We start from the raw sequence: 17249 nt of genomic DNA, 5'->3' as shown, positions 1-17249 counted from the left end.
CTGAAGAGAAGTTGTCTTTCTAATACAGCGCTCTGACAGGCCGACAGAAAATCTGATCACTAGAGGCTCACCAATGTCATATATTTAAGGAACAAAAAAAGAAAAGGCTTTGTTAAAATGACCTCTGAGAGGCAGCTGAGTTTTCGGTGGATGGGAGAATGCCATCTGGGTGGGGGCTGGCTTCCACCGAACCCTGACTGTCGCTGTTCCTTCCAGGAAAGCCCTGGAAGCCCATAGCGTGGCTAGCCCTGCCCGGGGTTTCCACGAGCTTCAAGAATCCAGGCTCCCCCAGCGAGGGCCCCCAAAGCTGTGGTCAAAGGTTGATGGGCTCCAAGGGCAGCTCCCAGGGTTGGGAGGTGTATAAGAACCCGTCAGATCAGCCGGACACCAGAAGACAAACAGAGAGACTCCTCCAGACCCACTCAGACCACATCACGTTGTAAGTAGCCCTCAGAAAGTGGGTGGGGAGTGGTCAGCATGAGCCCTAAAGCAGAACGGTGGTGCAAGCCAGAGCCAGCCTGGTCCAGGGCCCTCTGCCACCTTCCAGTGCCCAGCCGGGCTTCGCTCTGAGTGCCCGAGCTGATTCCCAGGGCATCAGTGAGCAGAGGCAGGGCTGAGGCACAGAGGCTGGAGGCAAGCAGGTGGGTGCAACTCCTGGCAAAGCAGAGGCTGTTGTGGGTGGGTCTGGCACATCCACGGTGGGCCGGGAACCCAAGCCAGAGCTCATCATGGGTGCAGGGCCCCTCTTGGCATGGTGGCTTTGCTCTGGAAAGGTAAGAAAAATTTGGCCCTGCAGTGGCTCATGCCTGTAATCCCAGCATTTTGGGAGGCTGAGGTGGGCAGATCACAGGGTCAGGAGTTTGAGACCAGCCAGGCCAAGATGGTGAAACCCTGTCTCTACTAAAAATAAAAAATTAGCCGGGCGAGGTGGCACACGCCTGTAGTCCCAGCTACTCAGGAGGCTGAGGCAGAAGAATCGCTTGAACCCGGGAGGCAGAGGTTGCAGTGAGCCGAGATTGCGCCACTGCACTCTAGCCTGGGAGACAGAGCGAGACTCCATCTCAGAGAAAAAAAAAAAAAGAAAAGAAAAGAAAAAGAAAAAGTTGACCCCGAGGGAGAGCACATGGGGAGGCAAGGCTAGCCCGGCCAGGAGTGCTGCAGGGGAGGGCAGACAGTCACCCACCTCACGCAGAGCTGGACATTTGAAGGCTGAAGCCCCCCATCTCTGATGATGGGAAAGGAGAGTTAGTGTCTCATTGTACAATGAAAAGCTCCTTCTCCCACCTCCAGCTCACCAGAACACACATGAACGTAGGTGACATGCCGACTGCCAGTTGGATCAAGAAAATGAGCAGCAATTGGATTTTGCCTTTTTTTTTTACTTAAAGTTTTTATTGATTCCTATGGAGTGAATTAAATACACCAGAATGAAACAGGATCTATAGCCTCTCTGTGAAGGAAATGGGACGCCATAAATGTGACACATCCGTCTCTGCTGGGGGGAAAAGCAGGCCCCAGAGACTCTTCAGGGAACCACAGGAATGAGAAGGGAAGAACAGTGATGGGTCCCACCCACCTCAACCCATTCTCCAATCAGCTCAAGCGCCTCTGGGGCTCCGCACAAGGCCTCGGCTTCCTGGGAGGTGGTCTTGGGTGGGCGGGTGGTCCTTTCAGCCTGCTGGGAATTTGCATACAGCTGGGATGGGGAGGCTTTCGCTGTCTGAGCTCTGTTGTTCTTGTTCATGGAGTTTGAACAAAATGGAGAGAAAATAGGAAGTGGGAAGAAGAGAGAGCTGGAATAGCAAGAAGACAGAGGGAGAGTCTGGCGTGGTAGGGTGGTTTCAGATGACTGAGGAGACAGGTCTTGGCTGAGAGGCAGGATGCAAGCCTAAGGCTTGGAAGGTTCTGTTCAAAGAGGGAGCCAGGTTGAGACCTGCAGAGGAGCCCCGAGGCCTTTCCAGGGCAGACCCTCTCCTGCCGACAGAATCCAGGCTGCTGGGGTACTGGAGGAGCGCTTTATCTGAAATCTGTAACGACCTCCACCCCTACCCCTACTGCTAGAGGGGCTGTCCCAGCCTCCCCTCCCTGCTTGGAGGCCTGGCCCCTGCACTCAGCAGTCCACCCAGCGCAGGAACAGTGGTGCCCAAGATGCATTCAAAAGGCCTGCCCCCTGTGCCTTCCTCTGCCTGCTACGGGCAAAGGCAACGTAGAGTGGGGTATTGGGAAAAGCACTGGGCCTCAAAAGGCCAAGGTTCCAGCCCCTGCTGCCTTTGAATGAGTCAACCGTGGCTGGCACTCAGGCCATCCCACCCCCACCCCAGGACCACCCTGTCCCTGCCCAAAGTCTGCCCGGTGGACCCTTTCTCAAGGCTCTGCACCCCTGCAGTCACCATGCCTACCTGCTCCCCGCCAGGACCCGAGCTCCAAAAGCCCACTAAAGCCCAATGTCCTGCCAGCCATTCCACACATACCTGCTTCCTGGTCAGCAATCACTGGGTTCCAGGGTGTGAGGAAAGAGGAAGCCTGCTCCCTGCTGTTTCAGGATGGTGGCCAAAGGCAGCTAGATGCACTGGAGCATGGGGCGGGGGGCTTGTTCCCAAGCCATCGCTCCCCCAACGGGGAAGGGGGTGCCCTCTTGGCTCAGGGATACAGCTCCATGCTGAATTTTTCCATCTGGCTCATCCTTTGCAATGGCAGAGACTCTACAGACCCAGGGTCCTGGCCTGGCACTTCCAGGCAGAGCCCTGGTCATCTGGGCTTGGGTCCACACCTTTTGTCATTCTAATAGGCACTGGGGCAGGGAGGTCTCCCTGGGTCTTGGGGCACAGTTCTGTTGATAATCTAGGCATTCCTTCTCTGAAAAATGAGGTCCCTCCTGCCTTATGAGTCCAGTTGACCCCAGAAGACCTCACCTGTAACAAAAGAGAAGAGTGGACAAGTGAAATGATTCCTCCCTGGTGTGTAGTAGGGAACTGGGTGGCTTTTCCCAGGAGCTTGGCCAGCTGCCACAGCTCTGGGGCAGAAAGGTGCTCAGAGCTCATCTGCTCAAGCTCTGATACCAGGCCCAAATCCAGAGAGGCTGAGCTTTGGCTGAAGATCACACAGCTAGAGGTGGGGCATGGGCCAGAACTGAGGGCCCCTGCCTCGGACGCAGCAGTCTGCCACTGTACCCCAAACTTAATGACAAGAGCTCCTTGTCATTGTCCAGCTCCAAGATGGTATCCTGTAAGGCTGTGGCTGCTCTGCTGGTGGTGCATGCAGCTGCCATGCTGGCCTCCCAGACGGAAGCCTTCGTCCCCATCTTCACCTATGGCGAACTCCAGAGGATGCAGGTAAGAACCCCCTGCTGCCTGCCCCGCTAGCAAGGCTGAGGTCACTATGACCCTATGCCGGTGATACCAAGGAAAGTGTAAAGGACCAGGACCCAAGATAACCCCCAGTCCCAGCCGCCTCTCTGGCCACCTTCGCGCCTTCACTGGCATCACTCAGATATGTCAGTGGCTCATATGAGCAACATCTTTCCCATCCCTGCTTATCCTTTGGAGGAAATTTTAAATTAACAAGCCAATAAATATTTACTGAGCTGCTCTGCAGTACAAGAGGCCACCCTGGCGATGGGCCTAAGCATGCAAAAGAATCTCAGCACCTCCCCATCTCCAGGGAGCAGGCTGGGGTGCCAAGACACGAACATATGAAAAATTAACTAAGAGTCGAAGACAAAAGAGAGATGTCACAGGCAGGACATGATGAATTGCCCCATCAGTGGTGCTGATGCTAAGTGCTCAGGTTCAAGGAGGGAGAATCACCAAGGGCTGGAGCGTGCTTGGAAGCCTGAAGGGAAAAGGTGGAATTCAGCTGGGGGCCTTGAGAGATCAAGAGCAAGGGACCAATGGGAGCCAGCGCCCAGAGGCGGGAAACAAGGCTGCGGTCCATGTAACAGTGGCCAAAGCCTCCTCTTTAGGGCCCAGAAGAAAACCAGGCAGGCCTCATGGAACTCAGGCAGCGGAGCCTAGGGAAAATGGAACTGCTGGCTCTGCCTCCCTGCTGCCTTTTACTTTAGACTTCAGGGGATGCTGAGTATCTATGCAGATGTTTGGTTCCCCTTAACCTAAGGAGATGAAGAAAGGGACTTTCATGCTCCACCCTGTCTGAAACTGAGACTCCAATAGGGATGAATACATGAGTTAGTGCCCAGGGAGGTCTCGAGGCTCTGGGGCACAGCCTGCCTGCAGCTGCCCACTCTATGTGGGAGGTGTGTGGGGATCCACATTCCCAGTGAACAGGGCTCTGTTTAGAGGCAAGGCTGAATCCAGCTCCCCTTCTTCAAGCAGACATGGGAACTGGGTAGGTACTGCAGCAGGCCCCAACACACTTTCCTCCATGCCGGCACGCTCCCCACAGGATGACTGTTTGTTCTAGAATCACCATGTCTCAGGGCAGGCCAACAGCAGAGTCCCAAGAGTGTCACTAGAGAAAGCAAAGGAATGAGGATCTCAGTGCTCAGGGACCTGGCCAGCAGCATGCCGGGCAAGACTAGGGGCTGGACAGAAACAGTCAAACCAAATGGAACATAAACTAGCAAAATGGCAAGCAAAGGACACTGCATTAATCTGCTCCAAGGCTTTTCTCCTCATAATTGCCAGGCACTTGGATTTTTATGAAGAAGCTACAAACTCCCTCCTCCATAATTTATCTCTTGTCTTGCCTCTTATAAATCACTTCCCAGGGACTCTGAGTTCCCGGGCCACCCCATGGCGCCCTCCCAGGTTAGGCTGTCTTGCTACCTTTTTTATAGGCTCTCTGCTAAGAAAGACACATTTTCACACTTAATATGCATGAAGGGCAGCCATTATTTTCAGCTTTTTAAGTTAATTAACAGTAACAATCTGGGTGCAATGTTTTAACTACAAAGGAATGGATTCCTCTTCAAGTTGACCTATTGGTGGGCAACCTCAAGGGCCATCCATGAGCCACTAGTTAGTATCTGAGATTCCTCGTGCAGGAGGCTCCTGGGGGAAAGGGTTCTTTCAGTCTGTAGGGAGCTCAGGGCAGGTAGCACCCTGGGCAGATAGAGACAGGCAAGGGGCCATCAGGGTGGGTTGAGGGAGGGCGGTTTTGTGCAATTTTCTGCTCTGCCCCTAGGAAAAGGAACGGAATAAAGGGCAAAAGAAATCCCTGAGTGTATGGCAGAGGTCTGGGGAGGAAGGTCCTGTAGACCCTGCGGAGCCCATCGAGGAAGAAGAAAACGAAATGATCAAGGTGAGCAGACAACTGGGACATGGGAGAGAAACTCAGAGCAGGGCATGCATTCCCCTGCCTGGCCTGAAGGCAGGGCCCGCAAGCCACAGTGAGCCTCAGAGTGTCCTAGGATATTGCAGTGAGCAAGACATCCAGGCAATGAGCTCCATTCTCGTAGGGAGAGACGGACTCCAACAACGAGATAAATCAACCATTTCAGGCACCAGATAAGGAAGTAGGAGAGTGACTGAGTGGGGTTTGGGGGACTGCTTTGTCCCTAAGATGGGTCAGGGAAGGCCTCTTGGAGGAGGTGACATTTGATTTGAAACCTGAATGAAGGGAAGGAGCCACCTGTGCACAGAGCTGGAGCAAGGGCCTCCCGGGAGAAGGAACAGTGAGTGCAAACACTGAGGAGCACCAGTGGGCGCCAGGCCCTTGTGGCAGGGGTGAGCAGAGTGGGCGAGACGTCAGCATGGCCAGCCCAGGCAGGGCCTGCATGCAGCGCCACTGGGGATTCAAAGCAGGAAAGCCACCGGAACCCTCTTAGAGCTGGGGCAGCATGAGTGGAGGCAGGAGACCAGGCAGGAGGCGCTGCAGTCTTCAGGAGAGAGGTGGCGAGGGCGCCAATTCAGGCGGTCTTGGTGGAGGCAGGGCAAGGAGGTTGGATTTTTAAAATATTTTGGAGGTAGAAGCCCACAGGATTTGCTGAAAGAATGGATATAGGATGTAAAGAAAAAGTGAAAATTGACTTCAAGGGTTTGGGCCAGAACAACTGAAAGACGGATTTGCCACTCACGGAGACAGAGTAGTCTGTGGTTGGCAGCAGGATGGCAGGAGGAAGATCAGGGAGTCAGACCAGGCCTGAACACCATGAGATGCTCTTGGGCATCCAGGCAGAGACATTGCCCAGGCAGGTGGACATACAAGTTTGGAGTTCAGAAGAGAGGTGAGCGCTGGAGGCACACACGTAGGAGGCATCTGTGGTGAGAGGGAATTTCAAGCTAGGCCTGGGTGAGCCATTTGAGGGGATAGGTGTGGATGGAGAAGAGGCCCAGGCCTGAGTGTGGGTCACTTCCACATAAAGGGGCCTGAGGGGCGAGAAGACTGACATCCAGACAGAGCAGGGGCCTTGTCACGGTCACACAGGAGTCAGGGCAGAACCCAGCTGGACTCCCACCTCCCACTGGACACAGGCCAGTGATCTTTCCCAGTGCTGTCAGACCCAGAAAACAACCTGGGTGCTGTCGCCGCACTCGGCACTCAGGGAGGTGGGGCCCCTTTTCCCCCACATTCACTCCGAACTCCCTGGGCTCCTAAGGAGGGAGCTGGGAGGGAATCCAGCAGCTGGTGAGCAGGGAGCACACTCAGAATCACCTCCTAAATGCACCTGAGTCAGAGTTTGAGGCACTAACTCCAAGGTTGCCCCGGGGACATCCCCTTCTTGGGGAGGCTTGGGTGGGGCATCTCTCACCTCTTTCCATCTCCTAGAACCACGACATACAGAGCTGAGAGGGCCCTTTGGGATTGTCCAGTCCAGCCTCCTTGTGTTAAGTAAGGACCCTGCTAGAGGGTCTAGAGGGAGAGGCATAACCACAGCCAGGAACAGCACAGGCAGGACTGGACTGGGGCCCTTCAGATGTCCTTCAGGCACCCTGAGCCCCCAAGGGTCTAGGAGACCCATTCCTGGAACCCAGGGAGCCCGGTGGGAGGCAGGGGAGGGGGTGCTGGGACTCCTCCACAGCAACTCTCCCGAGAGGCCAGGAGTCTTCCAGTCTGCTGGCTAGTTTGTGCAGCAAGAGCATTGATCCAGGAAGCTCTGGGGGGGGGCGAGGGGAGATCAATCAGCGCCCTAGGCTCTGCCTCAAGGCTGCAGCTAACCTCTTTGGTGGAGAGTCTCCACCAACAAGGGGAAAGGTAGTCTGGTGGTTGTGGGCACAGACCCTGGAGCCAGGCCCCTTGGGTGTACTGTCTTCTTCCCATGCTCCTTACCACCTGTGTGGCCTTGAGCAAGTTACTCAATCTCATTGTCCTCAGTTTCCTCATCTGCAAAATGGGAACACTAACCGTCCCTACCCCACAGAGCTATTGAGAGGTTAATATACATAAAGCACTTAGAATAAGTGTAAAGCTTAGAATAAGGGTAAGGCTCCATGATGTTGGCTGTTATTGTTGAGCAGGGAGTGAATTCCCTCCCCATGAGAAAAGCTTGCTGGGGTTCCTGCTGACCCCCCACTCCTGTCCCAGCTTCCCAGTTAGAGAAGGTGTGTTGATCCCCTCAGCAGGACTCAGTGACCTTCAGGATCCAGCCGTCTGGTTAGAATTAGGGGAAGGTAGCAGAATTCCCAGCCATCCTTAGAGGCTCCAGTGGGGTCTGCAGGGTGGTGTGGCTCCCGTGGGTCCCTCCTGTCACCTGTAGTGCACCCAGGGGTTAAGGGCCCTCTCCACACCTCTCCCTTGTTGTTAACGCTGCCTTATTTCACAGCTGACTGCTCCTCTAGAAATTGGAATGAGGATGAACTCCAGACAGCTGGAAAAGTACCGGGCCGCCCTGGAAGGGCTGCTGAGTGAGATGCTTCCCCAGCACGGTACGGGGAGGGCAGGCGTCTCTGTGGCTTGGCCGGCCTCGGCCCACCCTGGTGTTAATACTCCAGAGGCAGGGTTTCAGGGTGGCAATTTGTTTGGCTGCTTTGCACTTGAGAATGTGGAGCTGTCTTCTCCCTGGGCTATGCTGTGATACCTGCTGGTGGCTGCAGCAGTTCTCCAGGGAGGCGGGTCTCAGGCTGGGTTCCCAGCTACCCACCCCACTCCCCTGCTCCAGATATTTTCATTCCCTTCCACAACATCACCACAGGGCGGCTGCTCTGAAGGAAACCTTGGTGCGGCTTTCCCTTCCCCCATTCATTCTGCAAATTGAAGTCCTGAGCCCCATTTGGCCTTGCCCAGTTCAAGGTCTGCCCGAATTACTTGAGCAAAGCTACATCTCCTCTGGCAAACAGCCACTAATTACTTCTCATAGTCCCCAGGAGGAGAGGAGAGACTCCAGGAAGTGCTGTTAGTGATGGAGAAACTGGGAGGTTAAATGACTTGCCCCAGTCTACAGACAGCTTCCAGGCTCCTTGCAAAACCTCCCACCTTCCCGCCCAGGCTGCCCTGGTGCCCCCTCTTCCCTCCGACCTGCAAGCAAGTTTTAGAGGGCAGTTTCATAAGCAGACCTGATGATGGTACTGAGCACAAACCTCTGCTTTTCTCCAGCAGCCAAATGATGGCCACGCTGGGGAGAAGGTGAACAGATTTGGGAGGCCCCTCCCGCCCAAGTGAGGCCCTGGGAATGTACACAGCCTGCCAGCTGGGCTTGGAAGAAAAACACCCTTTCCAAAGCAAATCCCCCTCCAGCAAATAAAGCATGAAATATACAGAAATGACTCTTATTTAATATTTTAATTCCCAAAGGGCAAACTCAGGTCGCAAGAAAAAGAGGAGGAAAGTAAAGCTCAGAGAAAGTTGGCCATAAATGATGCTTACATTAGCATTGTGTGCCTTTTGTGAGTTCTAAGTTCAAATATTAACTCAGATCCAAACAAGTGGAAGAGTACCACTGGCCCTTCCATTATAGGTGAGGAAACTGATCATTGCCCACACACTGAGTCAGTGACAGAGTGAGGACTGGAATTCAGGTCTCCCGGGTCTCGGTCCATTTCTAGTTTACCGACTCGGTCAAGGTCTAACGGGCCAGAGAATTTTAGGGCCTCTGCACTCAACCCCTTGCCAAGTAACTTCCAACCAGCCCTTTAACCTCAATGAGCCTGTGCAAAACCAAGGTGGTAATATCTGCCTTGAGATCTGGGATGGAGGCACAAGCAAAGAGCAAATTACTATTAGCACCTTGTGACTACCAGCTCCTGCATCCGCAGCAAAATTACACAGCCAACCCACTTATTTCTGCCTTCTAAACAAAACTGGATGGGAAATTTCATTCTAATTTAATTTTACATTAATGAATGTTCATTTATTTATAAACTGGGGCCACACTGGAACTGCAGCTCCTGCCATCCATAGGTTACCAGCAATTAGATACACTGTCCATTCTGCATTTCCACCCAGGCTTAGCCACAGAAAGTAGTTAACAGAACAAGAACTCCAACGCTGAACAAGGGACCCTCATTTGAGGTACTCTGAATTCTCCTGAGAAACACTCAAACCTTCCATGGGCTCCCAACCCTGCCACGCTGAACATTCACACGCATTTCCAGCACATATACTGATCGGCCCCGGAGCAGCTGCAGGTTCCCGGGAAATGCTGCCAAGATGCCCGGTAATAGAGAGAGAGGGCTGCAGCAGAAGGGCATGCGGGGGGCAGCGGGGGAGACACACAAATCTATAAAGCCTGCTGCTGGGAAGATCTGGATCCAAGGCTCCTCCTTGCCCTTCCGAGCTCCACCACGCCAGTTCACCCCATTTTCTGTAACACACTCCACGAAGCAGAGAAACGAGGTGCTCATGGTGGTCCCTTTCCCCATGGAAAACGCATTTTGTGTCCTTCCCTCACCCTCTGCTGGAATCTGCCCCTGTAGCGAGACCACTTTCCCCTATCACCAGAGGGGGTGCCCATTTCTGGGGCGGGGCCCCAGCACTGGCTGGGGAATTTTCCCTGAGATTCTGGGTGTTGAAGAGCCTCTCGCTAAAATAGACACCCACCATGGCGGGACATGGGGCCCCCAGAAGACTCTGCCCAGGAGGTCTGCACTGTTTAGGTGGGAACTGGTTCAGCAACTACAGCACTGGGGAAGGGAGAGGGTGCTGTCCATTCTGCAGAAAAGCCCCGTTCAAAGCTCAGCGCTGCCACCCGGCAGCCCCAACCCTCACCCCGCGGCCTCTGATGTGCTTCTCGGTAATAAGCCGCAACAGGGACCCAGCTACCACCTACATCTGTATGCACAGTGCCCTGCCTGCTTGTTTAGATGTGTCGGCTCCTTTCTTCTCTCGTTTTCCTCCTCCTGCCACTGTTCGATTTCTCACAATCGGCTCAAATAATTCTTTTTTCACCAACAAGCTCCTCCAGTTTCCAGGACAGCCGACTTGATTGCTTATGGGATATCCACAGCTTTGGAAGAAATTAAAATTGGGAGGAGGTTGGGAAGGATTCTGTGAGCTGAGTGAAGAGAAAATGACCATGTTTTCACAAAACAGAAGAAAAGGAGACATGCTCCTGGTTAAAGCAACAGAATGAGTAGGACCAGAGACCAACCAGGATCAGAGACAAGGAGGGTAGCCAGAGTAACCAGGAGAGCAAAGATGCCATTCCTCTTCACACCTCACCCAGGCTTATCCAGCAACATCTGCAAGAATCTCTCCAGATATCTGGCAATTACAGAGAGGTACGGATTACCCCGTGTTCATCTGGAATGTACTTTACACTTAACAGGACTACAGGTCATTACAGTGCAACTTGAACCTAGCTTCACAAAATGGAGATGATGAGGTATTTTCTTGGTAACCACATCGGTGTGATTTTAGCATTACTGAGCTATGTGGATTTGCCATGAAATTGAATAGTTAAAAGCAAAGAGTAATTGCCTGATATCTGTATGCTGTAATTCAGTGTAATCTAATCATGGACAAAGCCCAAAAGAAAATATTCTTAAAGCATTACATTTTTCTTGATACACAATTTGTTATTGACATTGGGTAATATATTCCATGCCTTTGAAGGAACTCTTACTCATGGATATCAAAGTGTGAGAGCAGTCAAAAGAGTGAGACAGTTGTTTAATTTTCAACAGATTATGAAATGCCATTCTGGCATTTCTCTGTGACTCCATTTTCCCCCTTAGCTGATGCACCCTCAGACCTAGAGAGAGGAAAAGAGTGCCCTCCTCTTCCATAAGGCACTGAGATGGAGCAGTGAGAAGCTGGGTGTTCCTGGGTCATTCCAGTCAAAATCTGAGCCCCAAATGGCCCCCACTTTTCAACCACAATCTCCCGGTGCCCTGCCCCCACTGTAATGCCACCTATGATGTAGTTTGAAGGAAGCCCTGAATAGCTGAGGCAATACGTGAGGCCCTCCATGAGGTGGATCAAGGACGAGTCCGTGGTCCCTGAGTATCTTTGAGGACCTGATAAATGTATGCAGGGCTTTTTGCAGGACGAGGAGGAGAATGGAACCCACTAAAAGATTTATGGCTGTGATTATTATAAGGCTCTGCCAAGACAGACAGAGGTCAGCAGGACGGAAGGGAGTATGGCAGCCCCCCAGCAATCCAGAGCGTGCTCCGAGCAGCCCTTCACCTCTGCTAAATGTGTGGATGTGGTTACTAAGTAGATTTAGATATTGGAGCTTGTTTTTCCTCTTCTGCCTTTAATACATCAGGAAGACCGACCACAGCCTGAGCTGCTGCTCACCTTAAAAAAAAAAACCCACAGCAAAGTGATGAGAAAGGAGGGCATGCAGAGCAGCCTCTGACTTCGCAATATTGCCCTTTTCTTTACAATATGCCTTCCTGCCATGGACAGGCCCAGCAGGAGAGCCAGGCTGAAGGCACAGAAAGGCTGGCTCCCAGAAGCCCTGGCGGGTTTCGTGGGTAGCTCCCGAAGGGGCAGCAGTGGGAAAGAAGAGCTGAGGTCGAGCCCTTCCAAGCGGAGGGGAGCATGTGGATGGTTGTGTGGAGAAAAGCAAAAAGCAACACGCCAACTTCACTAAACTAAAGAGGGGCTATAAATCTGGGCAGGAACGTGACTGGAGCTGGGAGTTCAGGATGAAATGGAAAGGCCCAAAAACTGGGAGGAACGCCTGACTAACTTGTGAGGTTCCTTCTCAGAGGGAGTGGGGAAGGGGAGCATTGATCAGCAAATTCGCAGTTAAGTGGTCACTGGGTGCCCCTTGGTGCACACCCAAAGGCCTGCCTGTAAGATCCTGCAAGACAAGGCCATCGACAGCCAGAAGCCACCATGGAGGTAGAAGGGCTGACCATGGGTGGCCAAAGGCCACAACTCCAAGCACAGTGGGTTCTACACCACAGGGAAGACAACAGGGTTCTGGGGGAGGGGCTGTGGGCCACTTGACCCTAGGTGTGTGGAGCGGCAGCAGTGTCCCCAAACACAAGGAAGCTGACAAAGCCCACATTGCGTGCCACCACTGGGGGTGGCTCCAGTTCAGTCCATATTTTTAAATCGCCCTGAGATCCATTGCGATAAAACAGACCGTAACTCTGTGAAATGCTCTAACAATAACTTTAAGCATTAGTTTCAAGCCCTCTTAGAATACGTGGGGCCAGTACTGATGCCGAAAGGCTCATTCTTTATATATTGAACCGCACAGCTGCAAGGAGTTGCACAAATGTTACCAACTCATTTGTCATGCAAACAGTGCTTCAGAAAGAAATAAAATACTATTATGTGGTATATGTGTTAGGCAATCACTATATCAAATTCATGGCATTCCATGCAAACACAGGCAGGGAAAAGGAAAACAACATTGGTGAGAGAAATCACACCACATGGCAGCAGCTAAGTCGGGAGAGATGGGGAGGCTAACAGTGGAAGGTGACCAAGCCCAGGCTGTCATTTTCCCAGCAATTGTGGCCAGTGTTGAATACCCCTGAGGTTGAGCAAGTGGCAGGAATGCAAAACCCAGACAGAGGAGCATAGCATTGCCCAGGGTGTTAGGGAGGGGAGGGAATAAAGTGGGGAATGGGCAAGGGGGCTGTTGGGACAGATACAGGGCAATTCCAGGGAGGAGGGGCCTGGGGGAAGGGGAGAATGGAATGGCAGGGGTAGAAATGGATGGAACCTACTGGGCCGGCAATAAATGTTTGGGAATGGGAGTTGAGGGATGTGGAAGGAAGATTATACCTGGCTCTATTTCCAGTTGCCACATTCCCTTGCTTCCGTTAGGGGTTTCCTGCTAAAAGCCTTCATGTAACAGAATCACCTGCCCTGTGGGAGGCTCTACACAGCACTGACACTGCAAAGATGTAGGTTAAGTATAAACACGCATGAACGTGTGCCAGGCACTGTCCCAAGCACCTTAGCCAAACTACCTCTTCTAATCCTCACAGCAACTCTATTGAGGTTTACTGGCAAATAGGCTAACAATGTTAATTGAATACGATCACACATCTAATAGTTGTGAGTAGGGATTTGAAATCGAACTGTCTGGCTCCAAAGCCCACATCCTAAACCACCAGTGAGGCTGCAAGACCGTGTATCTCTAGAGTCTTCTCTCTCCCGTGTCTCCTTGTAAAAATCCCATTACGCAGACACAGGCCCTCCGCAGAGAAGCCTCAACTGCCCACTCGAGCCCAAGGGCATTTTGCTCCTCTGCCTCCACCATGGAAGCTGCGTCTCCTCCAGGCTGGAGCTCCTTGGGGGCCAGTGTCTGTCCTAAGGCAGGGATCGCACCTACTTGGTGCTCAGTGTCGCCCAGTTAGCAAGCCCGAAGTCGGGACAGGGTCTTGGAGCATGCCTGGAGCGTACGACTGTACTCTACGGCGCAAATAAAACCGGATCACACATCAGTCCCCAAGCCCAGAGAGGCAAATGATCCTGTCTCTCCATTCGTGGCAGTGGCTTCGTTCACCATTAACCAATTCATCTATTAAATCAACACTGACTTTACTGAACGCTTACCACGTGTCAGAGGCAGAGCTAGGGTTGGAGGACTCAGAGATTAATACTGCTTGATCTAACAAACAAAGGGAAGTGGGAGAGCGGAGAGAGAGGGAGAAACAAAACAAAACAAAAAATTTAATCCCCCTTGGACCTTCCCACCATGGCGGCTCAAAGAGCCACGTCAGACCTCCTCATCATGGCCAACCCACACCGAGTGCAGACCTTCCCAACATGGCGACCGACCTTCCCATCATGGCGCGTGGCCCCGCCCGCTCCGCCGCGCCTGCGGGAGGGTGCAGTTCCGGGTGCGGTGCGCGCCAGGGGCGGGCGGGGGGCGGCGTCCTGGCCATGGCCGGCCTGTCGGACCTGGAACTGCGGCGGGAGCTGCAGGCCCTGGGCTTCCAGCCAGGACCCATCACCGACACCACTCGGGATGTCTACCGCAACAAGCTGCGCCGCCTGCGGGGCGAGGCCCGGCTGCGCGACGAGGAGCGGCTGCGGGAGGAGGCCCGGCCGCGGGGCGAGGAGCGGTTACGGGAAGAGGCCCGGCTACGCGAGGATGTGCCGCTGCGCGCCCGGCCCGCCGCGGCCTCTCCGCGGGCGGAGCCCTGGCTCTCCCAGCCGGCCTCGGGCTCGGCCTACGCGACCCCTGGGGCCTACGGTGATATCCGGCCCTCCGCGGCTTCCTGGGTAGGGAGCCGCGGCCTCGCCTATCCTGCCCGCCCGGCGCAACTCAGGCGCCGCGCCTCGGTCCGGGGCAGCTCCGAGGAGGACGAGGACGCCCGGACGCCCGACAGGGCCACGCAGGGCCCGGGTCTCGCGGCTCGCCGCTGGTGGGCAGCGTCTCCCGCCCCGGCGCGGCTGCCTTCCTCCCTCCTCGGCCCCGACCCGCGCCCGGGCCTGCGGGCGACTCGAGCGGGCCCTGCTGGCGCGGCGCGGGCCCGGCCTGAGGTGGGGCGCCGGCTGGAGCGCTGGCTGTCTCGGCTCCTGCTCTGGGCCAGCCTGGGGCTACTGCTCGTCTTCCTGGGCATCCTTTGGGTGAAGATGGGCAAGCCCTCAGCGCCGCAGGAGGCGGAGGACAACAGTACGTCCTGGGCCGGCGCAGGGGAGGGCCCTGGGCGCGCGTGTGTCCGCCGGAGGACCCCCGGTTCCTGTCGGCGCCAGGCCGCGCACTTCCCGCCTTGTCAGCTGCCTCTGACTGTCTTCTCATTTCCAGGCCTGCCTTCTTCCAGCTGTGGGAAGAGAGGGCCAAGCCTCCTGCATCTGCAATAATTTCTGCCTTCACTTTCTCCTGTTCTCCTTTTCTGCCCCAGCCCTCCCTTCTAACGTCTCCCTTTCAATCACAAGCTGTAGTCACTGCTCCCCCAACCTCTGGTTTTCTCCCTGGAGAGGAAGCCACACCCCCCTCTAACAGATTCACCCCATCCGTTTGGGTTCTTCCGTTTTGACCTCTGGCTTACTCACACATTTAGTGCCTATTTGAAGGCACTCCAGATTTCACTGGCCCACAGATAGGATCTGGTTGGGGGTCCCAGCTTTGTAGCACCAAAAAGTCCACTCTCCACCTCTTTGAATCACAGGGCCGCCGCTTTGTCAACAGGAGAATCTACCAGCCTTGCTTGCCAGACAGGTTAAACTGATAGCAACTGGAGGCGCTTATCATTGCTTGTAGCACCCTCCTGGAGTGTGTTAAGAGAGAGACTATGACTCAAGGATCCTCACAGCCATCCTTCTGGCCACGTTTAGGTTACATGGTTAGATATGCCAATGAGAGGTCTGCAGAATACAGTATGTATCTGGAATAGCTGAGGATTGTGTGTTTTCTGAAAGGAAACGTAGAGATCATTTCATTATACATTTAGGTATAAAGGGCCACTGTAGTTCACCAACTTTTAATACTCTTTACAAAGCACGAATGTGACTAATACTGTTCCCAGCTTCCAGCCAAGGCCACATCCTTCCATGCCTAGCAGGAACTGCCAAAATACAGGAAAAAGCTAAAGTATGTCTTAGCTGGTGTGGCAGATGGATGTTTGGGAGTGTACAAGTCTGTGGGCAAGGGTATCAACAGACCCGTGTGCAAACACCCAAATGATTTCCCCACTATGAGAGCATTTATCAACTATGTGAATAGTTTGTCGACGTGCTAGAGAAATTAAGCAGACCTGGGAGTGTCATGGTACTATAACTACACTGGTGACGTCAAACAGTATCACACTGGTACTCACTGCTGAGATGCTTCAAGACAACAGCGCTAGAATGTATGCTGGTATTTACCTGGACTTCCCCTCCCATTATAGTGTTAATCTCTGTTTAACATATCATTGTTTACAAAACGCCTATATTTTGTTTCTTTTGGGCCTAACTCCCTGAGTTAAGCAGGGAAGGCCCATTTGATCCCATTTTACAGCGAGGAAACAGAGGTTCAGAGTGGTTGAGTTGCCCAAGAAACTTGAGCTAATCATTTTCAGCTGGGACAAGGACCCAGCTATCTTAATTCCTAATCCAGGATTTGGATACCCTTACATTTTGCTGTCTGCATTTTGAAAGTGCCTTCCTTAGATGACATCTTTCTAATCCCCACCCTTGGCTTGGGAATGCTTTGCTCCCTCCGAATGTTGTGAGTAGTCTCTTTTTGTATTCCTTTCTCAACCCACACTTAATTTCCTCTGTGTTTCTTTTCTTGGTCTCAGTGAAGTTATTGCCAGTGGACTGTGAGAGAAAAACAGATGAGGTGAGTTTGAGTTTCTCTGGTTTTTATTATTCTTCCTGAGGATATTAGCCTCCATCAGGAGGTAAACTTCCCCAGAAAAAGAATAGGATCATTTTCAGGGAGTGCTTCCTGTAACGTACCAGAGTCACATTGTGTTCTGTGATGTTCGTGTCAGGCTCAATTGTGGCAGTGAAGGAATACTTGAAATAGAATTGACCTCCCAAAATCCAACCCTGGGCTTGTTATGGACACTTTCCCATCAAATGTAGCATCGGGGACTTTGATCTTCTGCCTGAGTCAATCTAGGGGGATGCAGTAGGTTGTTGTTGAAGGACCCTCAAACTCCCTGGCACTGGGAGGAAGGGCTGGCATTTCTAAGCATCAGGAGGCCAAGTTCTCAATTCCACATTCTCTCTCTCCAGTGGTGCAGCTGTGGCTCTGAAAATGCTGTTCTGATTTGAAACATAGGGAGTTTGTTTGGAACACATCTTGAGTGGAATTAGCCCTCTTATTAGTCTACATTTAGATTTGTTTTATGAAGCTCTAATAATCCCTACAAATAATATTTGGGGAAGGCGAGCAGCCCCATCCATTTGTGAATCATGAAAGCAGCATTATCGAGGAGCTGGGATGCTGGTTCTGGTGACAGTCTGGAGAAGATATGGGGCAGTAAATTTTCAGGTCATAAATT

At 53.0% G+C, this 17249-nt stretch overlaps 2 protein-coding genes and 1 long non-coding RNA gene across 6 annotated transcripts in view; 2 read left to right on the top strand and 1 right to left on the bottom strand.

The window, feature by feature from the left end:
- The first annotated feature begins 387 nt into the window (after positions 1-387).
- Positions 388-8654, top strand: MLN (motilin). 3 transcript variants are annotated; one of them, XM_003281551.2, is made up of 5 exons: positions 388-439; positions 3209-3332; positions 5143-5259; positions 7721-7823; positions 8491-8654. In XM_003281551.2, exons 2-5 carry the CDS (start codon positions 3216-3218, stop codon positions 8499-8501), a joined length of 348 nt encoding a protein of 115 aa, XP_003281599.2. In that variant the 5' UTR covers positions 388-439; positions 3209-3215; the 3' UTR covers positions 8502-8654. The 3 variants fall into 3 exon arrangements, with proteins under 3 accessions (XP_003281599.2, XP_003281600.2, XP_012358709.2); XM_003281552.2 differs by having other exon boundaries at positions 396-439; positions 7721-7802; positions 8491-8653; XM_012503255.2 differs by having other exon boundaries at positions 396-439; positions 8494-8653.
- LOC115832354 lies at positions 1359-14158 on the bottom strand. Of its 2 annotated transcripts, XR_004027825.1 has the most exons (3): positions 14089-14158; positions 2472-2912; positions 1359-1905 (listed from the first exon to the last, which is right to left on the bottom strand). It is a non-coding gene; the product is annotated as an uncharacterized LOC115832354 (long non-coding RNA). The 2 variants fall into 2 exon arrangements; XR_004027824.1 differs by lacking the exon at positions 14089-14158 and having other exon boundaries at positions 2472-3209.
- The window catches only part of LEMD2 (LEM domain containing 2), a 17940-nt gene continuing 14824 nt past the window's right edge, over positions 14134-17249 (top strand). The window contains exons 1-2 of the mRNA XM_030802868.1: positions 14134-14929; positions 16539-16579. Of these exons, the coding sequence (XP_030658728.1) occupies positions 14194-14929; positions 16539-16579 (777 nt within the window). The 5' untranslated portion in view covers positions 14134-14193. The remainder of the gene's footprint in view (positions 14930-16538; positions 16580-17249) is intronic.

The sequence above is a fragment of the Nomascus leucogenys genome, chromosome 22a, assembly GCF_006542625.1.
Source record: "Nomascus leucogenys isolate Asia chromosome 22a, Asia_NLE_v1, whole genome shotgun sequence".
Taxonomy (NCBI): domain Eukaryota; kingdom Metazoa; phylum Chordata; class Mammalia; order Primates; family Hylobatidae; genus Nomascus; species Nomascus leucogenys.
The sequence above is the reverse complement of the archived record's forward strand: the minus strand, read 5'-3'. Positions and strand labels throughout refer to the sequence as shown.

Bases quoted from the DNA above. Each gene is read 5' to 3' on its own strand.
- MLN (XM_003281551.2), top strand. From the start codon at position 3,216: ATGGTATCCTGTAAGGCTGTGGCTGCTCTGCTGGTGGTGCATGCAGCT. The intron at 3,333-5,142 runs GTAAGAACCCCC...CTCTGCCCCTAG, and splicing joins GCGAACTCCAGAGGATGCAG to GAAAAGGAACGGAATAAAGG. The intron at 5,260-7,720 runs GTGAGCAGACAA...CTTATTTCACAG, and splicing joins AAGAAAACGAAATGATCAAG to CTGACTGCTCCTCTAGAAAT.